At 37.1% G+C, this 17,713-nt stretch overlaps 1 protein-coding gene across 5 annotated transcripts in view; it reads left to right on the top strand.

Annotated features, from left to right (window-relative positions):
• Positions 1-17,713, top strand: part of RNF130 (ring finger protein 130) — a 124,294-nt gene that overhangs the window by 24,948 nt on the left and 81,633 nt on the right. For 4 of the 5 annotated variants that reach the window (XM_027867309.1, XM_027867312.1, XM_027867311.1 and 1 more), the window contains exon 2: positions 7,807-8,001. In XM_027867309.1, the coding sequence (XP_027723110.1) occupies positions 7,807-8,001 (195 nt within the window). The remainder of the gene's footprint in view (positions 1-7,806; positions 8,002-17,713) is intronic. The other variant, XM_027867310.1, reaches the window with a different exon arrangement.

Here is a 17,713-nt window from a genome sequence, read left to right as displayed (position 1 = left end):
TTGCTTTCTGGATGCTTAACAGTATTTTTTTCTTGACCTAAGAGTTCTATTTTGGCTGTAATATTTCTGCAAGTTTTTATTTTGGAATTTCAGGAGGTGACTGACAGATTCTTTTAATTTCTACTTTGCCCTCTGGTTCTAGGATACCTTTTATTATGTCTTGAAATATGATGTCTAGGCTCTTTTTTTTGTTCATGGCTTTCAAGTAATCCAGTGATTCTTAAATTATCTCTCCTCAATCCATTTTCCAGGTCAATTGTTTTTTTCTGTGAGTTATTTTACATTTACATTTACATTTTACATTTGTTTTATTGTTTCTTGATATCTCATGGAGTCATTAGCTTTCACTTGGCCAATTCTAATTTTTTAAGGAGATATTTTTATCAGTGAGATTTTGTACCTGTTTTTCCATTGGTCCAATTATGATTTTTAAGGGATTATTTTCTTCAGCATTTTTACCAAGCTCTTAATTCTCTTTTCATAATATTCTTGCATAGTTCTCATTTCTTTTTCTAGTTTATCTTCCATTGCTCTTATTTTATTTTTGAAATCTTTTTTTTTTTTGCTCTTTTTAAAAAAATTTTTTTAACTCTTCTAGGAATTCTTCTTGTGTTTGTGACTAATCTGCATTTTTCTTTGAGGCTCTGTGTATAGATATTTTCAAGTCATTTTTTCTCTGTATCTTGCACTTCTCTGTCACTATTCTAGCTTTTCATGCTCAGGTTTTTTTCTTTTTGTTTGTTTGCTCATTTTTCCAATCTTTTTATTGACTTTCAATTTTAAATTGTGTTGGGCTCTGCTCTCCTCTGGTGTGAGAGGAGATGTCTGGCCTCAGCTTTTTTAAATGTCCTTCTACTGCTTTCACAACTCAGTCTGGGGACCTGTAAGTTTTTGGTGCTTCCAAAGTGGTGTGATCCAGGGAGAGATCTGTTCACCACCCTTCTGATCTGTACTATGCAAACTCCTGACCCATATTCGGTCTTTTGGCTTGTGTGTGGTTGAGTTCCCTAGACTACTGCTGGACTTGAGTATAGTTAGCCCTTTGGGACATTCTGCAGAATCAGAGTGACTGAATTTCTGACTCTTGGTTTTGGTCTCCTGCCCTGGTTTATTCCACTGCAGGCTTATGTGTGGGGTTAAGGTTAGAACTGAGTCTGTACTCTGCTCTTGGGCTCAGAGCCACATAGCTATGTTTCTGAAACTTGTTTCTTGGTCCCTGAACAGATGAGGCCCATGCTTCCTCGCAACCATGACTATTCCTCTGCACCCTGGAACCATGACCTGAAACTGCATAATAGGAAACAGAGCTACCAGATGGCACCCATTCCTGCTCCCAATGCTAGTAAAAGGGTCCCCTGGGATCTCTTTCTATCCCTTACCATCCCTGGGTGCTGGGCTGCTCCTGCTGCTTTCACCTGCTGTTGCACTGCTACTCTATGCTCCTAGCCAGCCCCTAGATCTATCTGTCTTGCTAAGCTGCCCTGGGTTGGAAAAATGACTCACTGTGATTTTTTCTTAGCTTTCCCAATCCAGATTTGGTTTAGCACATTTTTGGGGTTATTGTGGAGGAGGTTGTGAAGAAGTTAAGGAAAAATTGCTGTCTCTTCCTCTGTCATCTTGACTCCACCCTCAGCCCCCAGTTTATACTGTGTAACCTCAGCTGAGCCCTCAGTGGTTCATAGAAGACTCCCTACCACACTATCTTGTCTACTCACATTGCCTCTATCCTAATTCAGGCCCTCTTCAATTTATTCATTTTCCACGACTTAACCTTTTATCCCGCTTCAGTTCCAGACAGAGATGGTCATACCCTTGATAGCACCACCACCTATAGGTATTCTACTTTCACATTTATGAACTCTGAAATGCCTTATCTGATCACAATCTGTTATTGTTCCACTTCTCCCTCTGCCTTGAAAACCTCCATCCTTGTTCATCATCCTCACCATAACCTCCAGTCCCTCCACCTCCTCAGTTCTTTCCCAGAACTGTACTACACTCTGTGTAGTACATCACTCCTGTACTACACTCTTCTGTCTTCACCATCTTGATTACTTGGGGAACCAGTTCATCTCTGTACTCTTCTCTTAAGTCTACTTCCTTGTCCTATCAGTGATCTTACCCTGCCAAGTCATAGCCTAGGATTAACTCCTACCATCCACTGTCTTTGCTCCTATTCATGTGTTGCTTAATGTAGTTGGACCAGGTCCACTACAGATTTATGTTACATAATCTCAATTGGGCCCTCAGTTCTATTAAGTAATCCTTTTATACCTCCCTAATTGATTCATTATCCCATTCATCACTGTTAGCTCTTCCAAACCTTTTTATCCCTCTTCAAAAATCTCATGGCCCCCCCTTCCCCCACTACTTTAGCTGAGAACCTTGCCTAATATTTCACTGAAAAAAACTGAGAACCTTCACCAAGAGTTCCTTCTTCCATCCTCTGCTCACATCACCCAGATGTCTTCTACCACAACCTCCTCCTTCATCTTTATCTCACATGAAGAAGTAGCTCTTTCAAACTCTCTACATGTACAAGTGACCCCATTCCATCCCATCTTCTCCAGCAGGTTTCCTCCCTTTATCTTCCCTACTCTCTCACTAATATTCAGTCTTTCACTGTTTACTGGCTGCTTCCCTACTGCCTATAAATACTCCCATGTATCTCACATCCTCAATAACTCTGTTACTCTGTTCATTCCTGCTAGCCATCATCCCATATTTCTTCTGTCTTTTATGGCTAAACTCCTTGAGAAGGCCATCTACAACAAGTGCCTCTATTTCTTTTCCTTTCACTCTTTTCTTAAGCAATCTGGCTTACAGCCTCATTATTCAATTGAAACTGCTCTCTCTCAGAGTTACCAGTGATTACTTAATTGTCAAATTTAGTGGTCTTTTCTCAGTCTTCATGTTTTCTGACTTCCCTACAACCAATGACACTATTCATCAATCACTGTCTTCTCCTTGATAACTCTGTTTTCTCTAGATTTTTATGACACTGTTCTCTCCTGCTTCTCCTGCTCCCTCTCTGACTGCTCATTCCCAGTTTTCTTTGCTGGATCTTCATCCAGGTTTCACTTGTTAACCATGGTGCTATCCAGAGCACTGTCCTGGGTGTCCTCTTCTCTCTTTATACACTATTTCGCTTGATGATCTCATCAGCCTTCATGGATTCTCGTATCTTTATATAGATGACTCTCAGATCTGTTTGTCCAGGCCTAATCTCCTCCAAGCACACATCTGCGACTACATATTAGACATCTCAAATGCAACATGTGCCAAACTGAACTCATTATCTTTTACCTGAAACCCTTCCTTTTTTCTAACTGTACTGTCACTGTCAAGGCTATCCTCCCAGTCACAAAGGCTCTCGAGCTCAGGATCATCCTTGACTCCTCATCCTCTCTTACCTCCCATAACCAATTGGTTGCCAAGTCCGATCAATTCTACCTTGGTAACACCTCTTATATATGCCACCTTCTCTCCTTTGACACTGCTACCTCTCTGGTGTAGACTCATTCCATCATTCCTGGACTATAACAGTAGCCTTCTGATTAGTCTTCCTACCTCAAGTCTCTCCCCATTACAGTACAACCATCCTTCACTCAGCTGTCAAATTGATCTTCCTAAAGCACAGATCTAACCATTTCATCTCCTTATTCAGTAAAGTCCCATATATCCCCATTGCTTCCAGGATCAAATATAAAATTCTCTATTTAGCATTCAGAGCTTTTAATTACGGCCCCTTGCCATTCCAGGCTTCTTATACCTTAAACTACTACCATCACACACACACACACACACACACACACACACACACACACACGCACACACGCACGCACGCATGCATAGTCTTTAATCCAGTAATGTTAGCCTCCTTTCTTTCACTTGAATAAGACCTTCCATCTCTTGAGTGCATTTTCACTAGCTGTCCTTCATACCTAGTATGCTTTCCCTCTTCATCCTAGTCTCCTGGCTTCCTGTAAATCCCAGCTAAAAATCTCACCTTCTACAGAAAGCCTCTCTAGTTCTCTCTAGCTCCTTCCCTTTATTGATTATTTCATGTTTTTCCAGTATATATTTTGTTCATACATTGTTGTTAACTCTTCTTGTAGAGGAGAAAGAGCTCTTTTGCCAAGCTCCTTGAAGGCAGAGACTGGTTTGGTTTTGGTTTTGGTTTTGGTTTTGGTTTTTTGGGAATTTTTGGCCTTTCTTTATATCCCCAGTGGCTAACACAGTGCTGGGCAAATAGTATATATTTAATAAATGCTTGTTGACTTGACTCCCTGCCTCTCATCTAGACTATTTCATAGAAGCTCATCTTGCCGTTACATTCTACCTTTTCTAATCTGTCTTAATATTTAGGTCTTACTGTGTCAAACAGACATTGATGTCTGTTATTTACATCAACAATTCTCAGACTTTTTGATTTCAGGAATGCTTTACACTCCTAAAAATTATTGAGGGCTCCCCAAAGAGCTTTTGTTTATATGGCTTAAATCTATTGATATTTACTATGTTAGATATTAAAATGTCCTAGTATTATTATGAAAGTAATTTTTGCCTCACAAACTCCCTATAAAGGTCTTACAGACTTCCAGGGTCTTCAGCCCCTACTTTGAGAGTCACCAATTGATCTAAAGGATAAAAATACGAATTTTGTATCCTCATACTTAAAGCTGTCCGTAGTCCTGTTCCAACTACCTTTCCAGTCACATTTCATGGTGCTTTTCTTCACATATATGTCCTAGCCAAACCTGACAGATAATTGTTCCCTAATCTAATCTAGCACTTCACTAATCTTTGCACAGGTCACCTGATTCCTCATTACCTGAAACATTCCCTCTACATTTCTACCTGTTGGAATTCTTTCCTTTTGAATGACTGGCTTACTACAATCCAACAATGAGGGGATCCTTTCTGAGGGAGTGGGGCATGAGATTTTCTGTCCATTCTTATTTTGTAACAGTGGATTCACAGTGCCATGCTTGTCCACGATAGAGGTGGCTAAGAACAAATAGTTTTAGCCTAGAGCCTCCCAGTTTATGAGCCATAGGAAGGGAACAGCAAAGGGGTCTCATTGGATTTGGGTAAACTTGGGAGACTATGGTGGTAGCAAGCAGAGGAGTAATTCATCAATAACACTTTAATAAGGCATAGAGAACACAGAGGCCAAAGGCATGGGGTGGGAGGTGGAGGCATAGGGGAGAAGAGAGCAGGAGGGAAAGGGGCACAGTCACTTAGGTAACCACAGATCAGAGCTGAGAGCACTTGGGCAGCACGGACTGGTAGCAGATGGAAGAGTGCTGTGGGAATAGGGACATGATTTTGAGGTACCAGTTTTAAGGATTTTGATAAGGGAGGGACTAACTCTTATTCATGCTATCTGAAGCTTAGTTTATTAATATAGCTACATCATCTTAAAGTTATCAACACTACCTTAGGGTTCCCTTATTTACATAGGATTTTGCTGGTTTTACTGCACATGTCTGGAGCTTATCTGCAACTTACAGACTGAGGGCAATTAGTGGAACTAAGAGGCCGTTACTTTGGGGCCTGGCTGGCTTCCCCTATTTTAGTGCATAGTCTCAGGATGTGGCCTTAGCTAATTTATGAGGCAGTTGAAAATGGCTTCTAGGCTCTTAATTTATGAGATAGTTTGTAAGTGACTTCTGTGTTCTTTTTTGTATTCTTTTTCCTACTATTGTTACCTCATACCAGCTACTTATAGACTCACTTGTACTAACTAGAGGTTGGGAATGGTAGTCAGGGAAACCAGAACAAGATACAATTTCAACACCCCTTTCTTCAGCTACTATGTCTTCCATAGCATATTATCTGGTCAGACTCTCTTGAAAATATGGTCTATCCCTCATATTTCTCATATCATTTTGTGTAGCCTTTTCCTCTTATCTTGTAACACTTCACTTCATTAAGTACTTGTTTCTGTAATAATAATAATAATTGAGTTTTTTCTTGGAATCCCATGGGCAAAGAATTCATCACCAAGTGGCCAGTTTCCTAGTATATGTAAATATAACTGGCAATTGTATAGTGTTTTAACACTTACAAAGCACTTGACATTTGAGTCTCGCTACAACTCTGCAAAGTAAATGCTAAAGGTATTATTCCCATTGCACAAAGGAAGAAATTAAAGTTGAAAGATTGTAACTTATTTGCTTGTGCTCACAGATAATAAACTCATGAAGGTTTTGAACTCATTTATTTATGACTCCAAGTTCAGTGTTCTGTCCCCTCTGCTATATTGCTTTTTCCTCCCTTCTTCCAGTTAGATTGTAAGTTCCTTAAAGGCAGAGACTATGCTCTAAGATGATGTTTGCATCCCCATCACCCTACCCATAGTAGGCATTTAATAACTCTTTGTTTGAATCACAGTGCTATTTAAGACATCTCAAGGATGTTTTTGAATAGGAAAAAGAGGCAGACTGGTTGTGTAGTGATGAAAGACAGTAGATAGACAATCTGATATCCCATTATTAAAATACTTTGTGAAAAGATGATCCCAAGGACTTTGGGTGGGCCCTCTGTGGGCTGTTTATGGAAAGTCATAGATGAGAATAACAGTATGAGAAGACATGGAGAGGGTTGGGATCTACATCTGTGTTTTATACCAATGAAATCAAGAATCTATCCAAACTTAATTTTTAAAAGTCCAATTACAATCATAGAAATCAGTTCTTCGTTTCTTCCCTCTTAGGACATGCTGAAATTAAGATCATAATGCTAAGATAATATTACTCAAAAATGGTCACATAATAAAAAGAACACATGAGATTATAGTAGGAAACACACACATTTCCCCAAAGCAAAACAATCTGTTTCAGGTTTTCTCCTCCAAGATTTAGTGTAGTCGGTTTTAAAATGATCACATTTTTAAAAACTACCTTGACTGTAACAGGTCAACTAATATAATCTTAATGTAGTCTTCTATTTTTCTTCAGTTTGACTAAGATTGGATTTCTGGAGGAAAAACCTTCAGTTTGCTTGGCAGGCAGAGGATTATAAAGAGGCTTTCTTTGGTTTTGGTTATGTATCAAGACCTTTCATTTAGAAAGATGAATTCTAAACTGTAGGCAATGCTGAATAATTCATTTTTCATTGCATGATCTTTCACTGTAAAGATAATGTTTTACATAAAACTGTCTTATGTACTACCTTGGATAATTTTGACCACATCATACCATGCAAAGAATTTGAAAGAGCCTGAACTTCGTTATGTTTGTTATTTATTGATGTCAATAAAAGATTCTTCCTCCTCTTCCAGTGGTAAATATGAGAAAATTTTAGAGAAAGAAATGATTATTTTTAAGTGTTACAAATATATTACATAGTAAAAATTCATAAATTTAATTAATCATGTACTTGTTCTAACTTTTCAAAAAAAATATATTTTACTACTTAAGAAAACAGTATTTCCCAGTACAAGTGAACTGCATGGTGATATCTGTGTACATGAAACATTTTAATATAGAGTGTGTGTTTGTGTGTGTGTGTGTTTTTCAGTGTGGCCTTGCATCATCACTTGAAGGAGTTAAAAATGTCAGTGAAGATTCCTCAAGCACAGATTCACTATCCTGGTAGCATATGGGGTCGTTGAGTATTACATAAAAGTCTAAGAATGTTTTAAAAGCAAGAAACCTATTCACCTATTTGTGTATATAATGCCCAGAAGCTTTTCAGAAATTGTGTACTGGGTAGTCACTTTGGCCAAAAAATGACTTATTTCATTTTGTTTAAAAAACAAAAAATTGACCAAATCTTTGAAATATCTTTTTTTTTAAGTTGCAGATCATCTGGGCTGTGATCCCCAAACACGGTTCCATGTCCCACCTGACATCAAACAATGGATTGCTTTGCTGCAGAGAGGAAATTGTACATTTAAAGAGAAAATATCACGGGCAGCTTTCCACAATGCTGTTGCTGTAGTCATCTATAACAATAAATCTAATGAAGAGACAGTCACTATGACTCACCAAGGTAAATAAAAATGGAAATGTTTTTCCCTTAAATGGTTTTTTCTCTCTCTCCCTCCACCCCACATCATTTGCCCTTACCATTCTTGTGGTTACCTTAACATACCCTGTTGAAGATACAGCATTTGTGAATTTTGAACATAATCCTTCGTTTATAAATGCATATTTAGTTATTATTTGGTCACCAAGTATCATATATGTTTTCTTTTTTGTAGGTTTTCTTTTATTTAGATCCTAAAATTTTAAAATGTTATAAATTTTAAGGTGTTTAAATTCTAAATTCTCAAGTTGGTTGGGGTCCTTAGTCTTTCCAGATAGTCTGTATTGCTTAGTCTTTCCTGTTATAGAATCATTTGCCCAGGATATTTAGGTGAGTGATTCCTGGACTTGGTGGGCTGCCAGTGTGGAGGAAAAAGTGGTTCTTCACCAGGATCTGTGTTAAAATTGACTTTCTGATGACTTTTTATCTCACATTTGCAGAGTTTTATAGAATTTATAGAATTTAAAGTTAGAAATCATTTAGTCCAAGTCTTATTTTACAATTGAGGAAACTAAGGCCCAAACAGTTAAATGACTTGTCCATAGTCAAACAGATAGCAAATACAGGTTTTGAACTTAGATCCTTTGACTCCAAATCTAATACTTTTTCCACTACTTAAAGTACATAAAAAGATTTTTTTCAGCATTGTGGTATGTGGATTGTAATTTCTTTCTATCATAGAAAATTGTTTTTTATCCATTATTATATCAGAATATAAATGCATCATCTTGTGGCCAACCTTCTGATGATGAATCTTACTGAGCTAAGTGAGACTAGTCCTCAAATGTCTGATAATTCACCACAAAATTCAACATTACCTTCAGAGAAATCTTAAACCGAAAAGTTAATAACATTTAAGGAATGGACTTTAATCAGATATTCAGGTTTCTAGGCAGTTATTTGCTAAAACATAAGTGTCAACACTTTAGATTTTTCATACTAAATGGTATCTCATCTTAATGGTTTGTTTAGTTTAATGATGATGATCACAAAAAATGTGTCCATCTGCTTTAATTACAAATTATACCACTTTTTGAATCTTTAATCCCCTTTAAATTTTACAAGTGGAACTTTTTATGTGAGGGTTTGAATCAAATGTTCATCAACTTAATTCTCACACTGCTTTGAGATCTATGATTTAAAAAAAAAACTATATTAGATATGCCTACTCCATTTTAGTAATGTAGATATGTTCCTGAAAGTATTGAGAGGAAACTAAAAATACAGAACCTCACTTTATTCCATGGCATGAAGAGTGCTTTTGTTCATGAGAATGTTACAGATGAACTGTCCAAGGCATGAATTAAGAGGAGATAGAAAACTCAGTCAGAAAATCTTAATTGTTTCTTAGAATGTTATATGCTTATTTTTGCACATTAGAGAGAAGTAGCAGCAGTAATGAAGCCCCATGTATAAACTAAAAACAGTTTGCTCATTCCTTGGGCTCTTAAGCAATACATATCCTCATTTGTTTTTATCATTAGCATATAAGTTATTTGGATGACTAATGTTTTTTAATACTGAGAGATATCAGTCTTGCATATTGTCGTGACCATTAAAATCAGTTCCTTCAGGTATTGCCAGCAAGATCCTTGTGTTTAATATTTACAGCTAGCTGTTTTGTTTCACTTCTTCCCTTGACCCTCTTTTTTGCACTTTCTTTATTTCTAAAGTATTTAGTGCGAAACAAGCTAAATTGATTTCAGACCATGCTCCACATCCTCCCACATTCCTCCTAGCCATCCACCAGAGTGGTCTATCCTGTGCTGGCATCTTGCCATCTGCCCAGCTGCTATCCCCCTCCCACATTAGGAACAGAAACCCTCCAGACCCAGACTTCCACAGACCAAGTGGAAGTCCCCATGCTCCCTAATGTTCATGTACTCAGCTGCGTTGTCCAGTTGGTGAGTGAGTAAATGAAAACTCCCTTGCCCACTGTATCTATCTGGACTCATGTTTATGCTTCACATCTCATCCAACTCTCCCACAGGAAACCAGGACCTCCTCAATCTTGCCATCTGCCTTTCTGTCATTTTTCTCTGATTTACTACTTCTTGTGCTTATTCTAGAAACAGTAGTTAAATCAATGCTGCTATAAAGGGTGACAGTTGACTGTCCTGTGGTTCTGCTCACAGTCTCTGTATTTCTCTATCTTTAAACTTCCAATTTCCCTATCTTTTTTTATTAATTTATTTTGATTTATCAGCAATCACTTCCATAAGCTTTTGAGTTTAAAATTTTTCTCTTCCTCCCCAAGACAGCACTCAATCTGATATAGGCTTTACATATACATTCCTATTAAATGTATTTTCACATTAGTGATGTTGTAAGAAAGAATTAGAACCAATAGGAGGAACCACAAGAAAGAGGAAACAAAATAAAACCTTTAGAAGAAAAAAAAATGGCAAATAGTATGCTTCAGTCTGCATTCAAACTCCATAGTTCTTTCTTTGGATATGGATAGCATTTTCCATGATGAGACTTTTAGAGATGTCTTAGATCCTTGCATTGCTGAGAAGGGCTAAGTCTATCTAACTTTGTCATTGCACAATATTGCTGTTATTGTGTACAACATTCTCCTGGTTCTGCTCACTTCACTTAGCATCAGTACATACAAGTCTTTCCAGGTTTTTCTGAAGTCCACCTGCTCATCATTTCTTATGGCACAATAGTATTCCATTACATTCATATACCACAACTTGTTTAGCTATTCCCCAATTGATGGGCATGCTCTCAATTTCCAATTCTTTGCCACCACAAAAAGAGCTGCTTAAATATTTTTGTACGTGTGGGTCCCTTTCCCATTTGTATGATCTCTCTGGGATATAGCCCTAGAAGTGCTATTGCTGGGTCAAAGGGTATACACAATTTTATAGCTCTTTGGGCATATTTCCCAATTACTCCCCAAAATGGTTGAATCATTTCACAACTCTACCAACAATGTATTAGTGTTCTAATTTTCCCACATCTTCTCCAACATTTATCATTTACTTGTTTTGTCGTGTTGGCCAGTCTGATAGGTGTGGTGTGATACCTCAGAGTTGTTTTGATTTGCATTTTTCTAATCAATAGTGACCTAGAGCATTTTTTCATATGACTATAGATGGCTTTAATTTCTTCATCTGAGAATTGCCTGTTCATATCCTTTGACCATTTATCACCATTTGCCCTATCTTTAAACTCTTTCCTATACCCTAGTTCCCTGTCTGTGCATAATATCCCCCATTAGGATATAAATTTAAAGCTAAGGGCTCTTATTTTTGTATTTGTATCCCCAGCAACTGGCATTATACTTGGCACATAATGGAAAACTGCTTGTGCTTGATTCAAAAATACATTTAGTCAGTCCCTATTATGGATTAACTACTATGTGCCAGTAGCCAGTGCTTTTGATAGGCACTATGTAAGCTATGTAAGAAGAATAACATCCATGCCCTCTGCTTGTATTCTAGGTGCTGGAGAGGCAAAAGTAACACATGAAATTAATGGAGAAAAATTAAGTGGTTAACTAGGTGCTACTGTACATAAGTTCCCAAAGTGGGTGATACCACCCCCCTGGGGGAGTGCTAGAATGATCCATGGGAGCAGTAATATCCTCGAGTGCAATTAGGAAGCATTGAATAAAAAGAAGGGGGCAGTGGAAGCATAAGGAAAGAAGAGAAGATAAGAAAATTTTGAAAAACCATTTGTAAATGTTTCATCTGTTGTGTAACAGTTAAAGTCATAGTGATTACATTATTTTCCAAATAAACACACAAAATGCAGGTTATAACTGATCAGCGGTGAGGTCTGCCAACAGGTCTTAACAAGCAAGTGTTGGTAGGCGAGTGTGTTGTGCATTGTCGGAAAGTCCAGCATGCGTTGGCAGGAATATGTGTGTGTAATGACTTGTTTATAACACAGCATTATACGGTTACATGATGCAATATTGTATCATCAAAATTTCAATGCAGAAAAAAGAACACAAATTTACAATAAATTATTAAATTTAAGATGCTTCATTTAAAAAAAATTTAGCCTTTTTTAGAAATGACACAAATTAAAAAAAAAAAAGTTAAAGGGTTAAAGAAAGTAGATTTCCAGGAGGGCATAGACTAATTTTCTTTTTAAGTGGAAAGCAGGCCAAATACATTTGGGAACCTCTGCATAAGATAGTGGGGAAATGAGAACTTCTTATAAATTTGATAAGTACAGAATCCTAAAGCTTGAGCTATACCTTAGAGCAGTGTTGCAGGACAATGCAGGCTGCATATTTTATTTTATTTTTATTTCGTTAAATATGTCCCAGTTGCATTTGAATCTGGTGTGGGCTACACTTGGGAGTTTTGTGGGCCATGGATTTGACCCATCTGCATTGACATTATCAGAGAAGGCTTCATTGAGGAGGTAGAACTTGAGCTGGGCCCCTAAAGATGGCCATGTTTGATATTGACATTGAGCCACAGAATCTGACTTGGAAGAAAACAAAGAGGTCATCTACTCCCATCTACAATATCCCCAATAAGAGGTCATCCCTCTGACCTTTACTTAAAGGCATCCAGTGATTGAGGTAATAGTTGAAACTATGAAAGCAGATGATCAAAATGCTTTGGTGAATACCTTTAAAATAGCTCTTTGTTATGTGAATTCCCAAACCATATTAAACATCACTTCAACTTTAGTGAATCAAATAAGTTTACAGAATAGAGGACCCCTTAGGAAGGAGAAACAACTTTGCATTCCTAAAGTTGCATTGAACAGTGAATTCATAGATCATCACATTGGTTTTTCCATTGAAATTTATGCCTTAATGTGAAGGCTTTTAGAAAAGACAATAAGCAGATCTGTGCTGACTTGTCACAAAATGTATCCTCATGTTATCTTATTCAGAATTGCATTGGCTTATTTCAGATTGCATAGAAAATGGTATTTGGAATCATTTGAGGCATTTGAGATCACCTTAAGGATTTAATCCAGAATCAGAAGCCTCAGTCTCCTCAAAACATGCTGCCCAACCTGGAAAGCCCTACAGGTGCTACCTTGAGGTTGTCAAAATGCTACTGTGACACTTTCAGAAAATAGGGCCCAAAAAAACACACATTTATTTTGTATTCCATCAGCATATGAAGTGAAAACAACTGTTATCTCACTTAAGGAGCTGGTTGGTTGCTTTGTAGTTTGAAAAAAAAATTAAGCTAACATTAAAATAATTCACTGTTTTACATTTAAAAATTCATATACATTTCTTAAAAATTTTCACACTTTTTTTCATAGCCCTCTTCCATTACACTGAGCTAGATTCTGTTTCTTCTTATTAATGTCCTTTGGTTGAGCAAAGGACATCTTTCCCGACAGTCTCAGTGACATCATTGACAGGAAGGCAGCTCATTCCGTGGTTTTGCATGTTACCTTAGCTTAGCAGAATAAATTATTTTTAATGTCTTCTTGTGGGGAAGATAAAGGGGAAACTACAGGGTAACATATTTTGTACTGGCTCTTGGAGAGTTGAAAGTAATGTATGTTTGCCTCAAATAAAAGGTTTCTTCTCTTAGATTGTGCCAACTTCCCCTATTTGGAAGAAATTAGGGTAAAATTTTTGCTAAAATTAAAATTTCTTTGCAGTTCTTTCTATATCTCAATTCTGTAGAGTCTGTAGGTGTTTTCTTCATTTATTTAAAAAAATCTAGTTCAGAGGAATATACAATAAAATATATGTATTCCACAATAGTGTCATTTCTAATAATGTGTGCTGGTATCCCAATACATTAGTACTTCTTAGTATCCTTTTGGTTCATTTAAGAGAATAAATTAGCTTCCTTACCAAATTCCCCAGATAGAGAACCTACTGTAGATGCTTTGCTTTGTTTTTGAAGGAGGGGAAGTGATATTACACAAAAGGGTTCTTAGCTTTTTATAAACTATCAGGAATGAAAGTATTGCAAGATATATGAAAAGATAATTACATTTTCTCTGCTAATTAGTAATTACTTTTGCCCTATTTTCTTAAAATGAGTATGTTAAGAAAATGGATAGTGTAGAATGACATGCTTATTGTTCATTTCATTTTCCTCTTTTTATTTTTTATAGATAACTTGTCCTTTTACATTACCTTCATTTAAAAATATATCCCTTTTCCTTCCTCTATCTAGTGAGTTATTCCTTGAAATAGGTTAAAAAGAAAGAGGAAAGAAAACAGTGCAGCAAAACCAATACTCCAGCCTTCTTTGCGACGATACACAATATTCCATACCAGTAGCCCCCACATCTTGTTTCTCTTTTAAAAGAATTTTCTCAATTTCTTAAACAAACAGAACCTGATATTTATTTAGAACATTACTATGTTACAATAATGCGCCAAAGCCCTAGAACCAAACAATAAGTAAAGTTTTAGGTATATTTTGCCTGAAGCTCCAGGTGGTGTCACATTGTTTGAACCTTCCTTAGTTGCATGGCATATACATAGCTGGCAAGTCATAGTAAAAAAAAAAAGAAAAAAAAAAGCTTTAGAATCAGAAAACCTTGGTTCAAGTCCCAGTTCTGTTATTTACTCATGAAATCTCAACTCCCTGGACTTCATTTACTTCACTGGCAAAATAATATCATTGGACTATCTCTAAGGCCCCTTTTAGCTTCAATATTTTCTGTTTCTCTGATTCTCACATTTGTAGGTGACATGAAGCTGAAGATTGCTTATTTGTTCAGTAACAGAATCTTGGTAATCCAGAATGATGGGCCGTACCTAAGAACATGAAATTTTATGAGGAGAGAGAGGAGAATGAGAAAGAAAGAGAGAGCATTTGTTACATTCATATTTATATGCCAAGCACTGTTCTAAGCATGGTAGATACAAATAAAAAAACAGGTTAGACAGTCCTTGCCCTCAAAGACCTTATGTCCTGATGGAGGAAACAATATATAAACAGGAACTGGAGGCTGGGGTGGGGGTGGTGCAACATGGCAGGGGAGGGGTTTAGGAAATACATGAAGTGGATTGGCTTTAATGTCCAGGGAGAGCTGTGGATGCCTAAAACCTAGTAAGGGAAGGCCAGAGCTGACCCAGGGAAGTTCTGGGGAAAAGTTTCTTGTGGGAAGGAATTGGAGGTGATAGGCCAAAGTCCAAGTGGGAAAGATGTGACTACAGAGATGTTTAGGAGTGCCATGGAGGCCTGGATAAAGATTAAACCCAAAACTTCAGTTCAAATTGTTTTTGTTACATCTGATAGATACAGAGTGTTAGGGATCTTTTTTTAATATATGAAATAAGTCAGTCTTAACACTCTGTCTAGTCCTATAGGAAAAAATGTCAGATTAAAGGTAGCCAATACTGACCTTTCTTTTTATATTTCCCTCAAGCCTTAAAAATCAGGGAAGCAGGGGAGAAGTGAATCTTTGCTCCATGCAAGAAGTAGTACCTCATTTTTTATTACTATTGGTTAAACTCCCAAAGATATTTGGTATCTATTTATTGATGAGGCAGCAATAAGATCACAATATCCTTACAGATTCATGTAATATACTGTCCCTACCTGAGCCTCACATTATGGGGATGTTATCAGCAAGGTGTGGGCAGCTAGATGGCACAGTGGATAGAGTACCACATCCAGAGTCTAGAAGACCTGAGTTCAAATTTGGCCTCAGACACTTACTTAGCTGTGTGACCCTGGGCAAGTCATTTAACTGTTTGCCTCTGTTTTCTCATCTATAAAATGAGCTGGAGAAGGAAATGGCAAACCACTCCAGTGTCTTTGCCAAGAAAACCTCAAATGGGGTCAGAGTCAGACACGACAGCACAACACCAAAAATCAGCAAAGTATATTGCTGCCATTGCCAAAATGTTTTTGGAATTCATGTATGGAAATTTCTACCAGAGAGAGAATCATTTTTGATCATTTATTGTCACATTTCTTCTTCAACCCAACCCAAAACGGTCTATGTTGATCACCCAACATATTCATCAGACTTAGCTAAAAAATGCATTTTGAGTATTTAAAAAATGAAGATTTTTCCACCACTGAGGGATATTGAAGGAATTTGTGGCAGGCTTTTTAGGTAGTTAAAAATAACTAGTATTTATGTAACTCTACAATTTACAAAATGCTTTACATATGTTATCTCGTTTGACAAAGTAATCATATGAGATAGGTGCTATTATTATCCCCTCTTTACAGATTAGGAAATTGAGGTTCAGAGACATTAATTGACTAACTATAGTCAGTAAATATCTGAGGTAGCATTGAAACTTGAATCTTCCTGATTTCAAAGTCCAACACACTATCCACTGTGCCCCCCAGGGGGCATTACAATTGGTTTAAGCAGTGGCAGCATTATTAAATTAATTCCCCCAAGATTTTTCTCTTAAAAGGGACAATACACATTTTAAATAATAAGTACTGAGATGGTTATTAAATAATTAGTGTAACAACTTCATATCTTTTGACTCAAGTCAGGGGAGTTGCAAGAAATTCCCATTCCCTTTATAGCTAATGACCCATCCTGGTAGCTTTGCTAGAATCATGAGAAGCCTGCTCAAAACTGCCAGAATTGAGAATTTATTTATTGCTTAGTCTCCATTTGTTGCTCAGTGCATTGGATTAATTTTATCATAGCATGTAGTTAGGTTGCAAGCATCAGTCCCTAAGGTGTTTAAATGAATGTTAATTGCAGTGGCAAAGTCATTAGGAATTTTTTCAGTCTGGTCACAGAAGCACCGTGAACTGTTTTCATTTAAGCGGACTCATTTGCCAGCAAGATTCACGTTGGAATTTACTGTTTAGCATTAATAATGTTAGCATTCCCACCTACACAGAGGGAAAGAAAACAGAAGTCAGGAAAAGCAATACTCATATCATCTCAGGATACCCAAAATTTATAAGTCTTGAGTTAATCAAGACAAATTCCTGTCTCCACCATTATCTTCTGAGCTATGTGTACTCTAGCTCTGCACTGACCCCAAAACCTTCTTTAAGTATGCTTCTATACCAGAAGAAACATCAAGTCAGTGTTCCATGACTTACGAGTTGTAGCTAAAACAGTTCTTAAGGGAAAAGTTTGTCGCTATATACTTTTATCACAAAAGAAAGAACAGATAAAGGAATCTGACATGTAGCTAAAAACTAGAAAAGCAACACATTTAAAAAAAAAACAAACCAGGAGCAGCTAGGTGGTGCAGTGGATAGAGCACCAGCCCTGAAGTCAAGAGGACCTGAGTTCAAATGCGGCCTCAGACATATAACACTCACTAGTTGTATGACTCTGGGCAACTAACTCAACCCCAATTGCCTCACTAAAAAACAAAACAAACAAACAAACAAAAAAAGCCACCGTAAAATATAACAGGACTTCTCCCCACTTGACTCTGTAGACATTTGGGACAGCTAGATGGAGCAGTGGATAAAGCACTGGCCCTGGAGTCCTGAGGACCTGAGTTCAAATCTGGCCTCAGACACATAACACCCACTAGCTATGTGACCCCGGTTAAGTCACTTAACCCCATTTCCTAGCCAAAAAAAAAAAAAACCAAAAAACCAACAAATAAATACTTAAATTAGAAATCCACAAATCAAAGAAGAGTTTAAAAAATTTGAAAGCAGAAAAAAAAAAGCCCTTTGTATTGACAAATAAAGCTGGGTACTGTTTGGTTTTTTTTTTTTTAGACTTATAAAACCTTTTAAAGGAGAGAATACCAAACTGTTCATGT

The sequence above is a fragment of the Vombatus ursinus genome, unplaced genomic scaffold (assembly GCF_900497805.2).
Source record: "Vombatus ursinus unplaced genomic scaffold, bare-nosed wombat genome assembly UNPS02014785.1, whole genome shotgun sequence".
In the NCBI taxonomy this organism is placed as follows: Eukaryota; Metazoa; Chordata; class Mammalia; order Diprotodontia; family Vombatidae; genus Vombatus; species Vombatus ursinus.
Note: the sequence above shows the minus strand (reverse complement) of the source record. Positions and strands in the feature narration are given on the sequence as shown.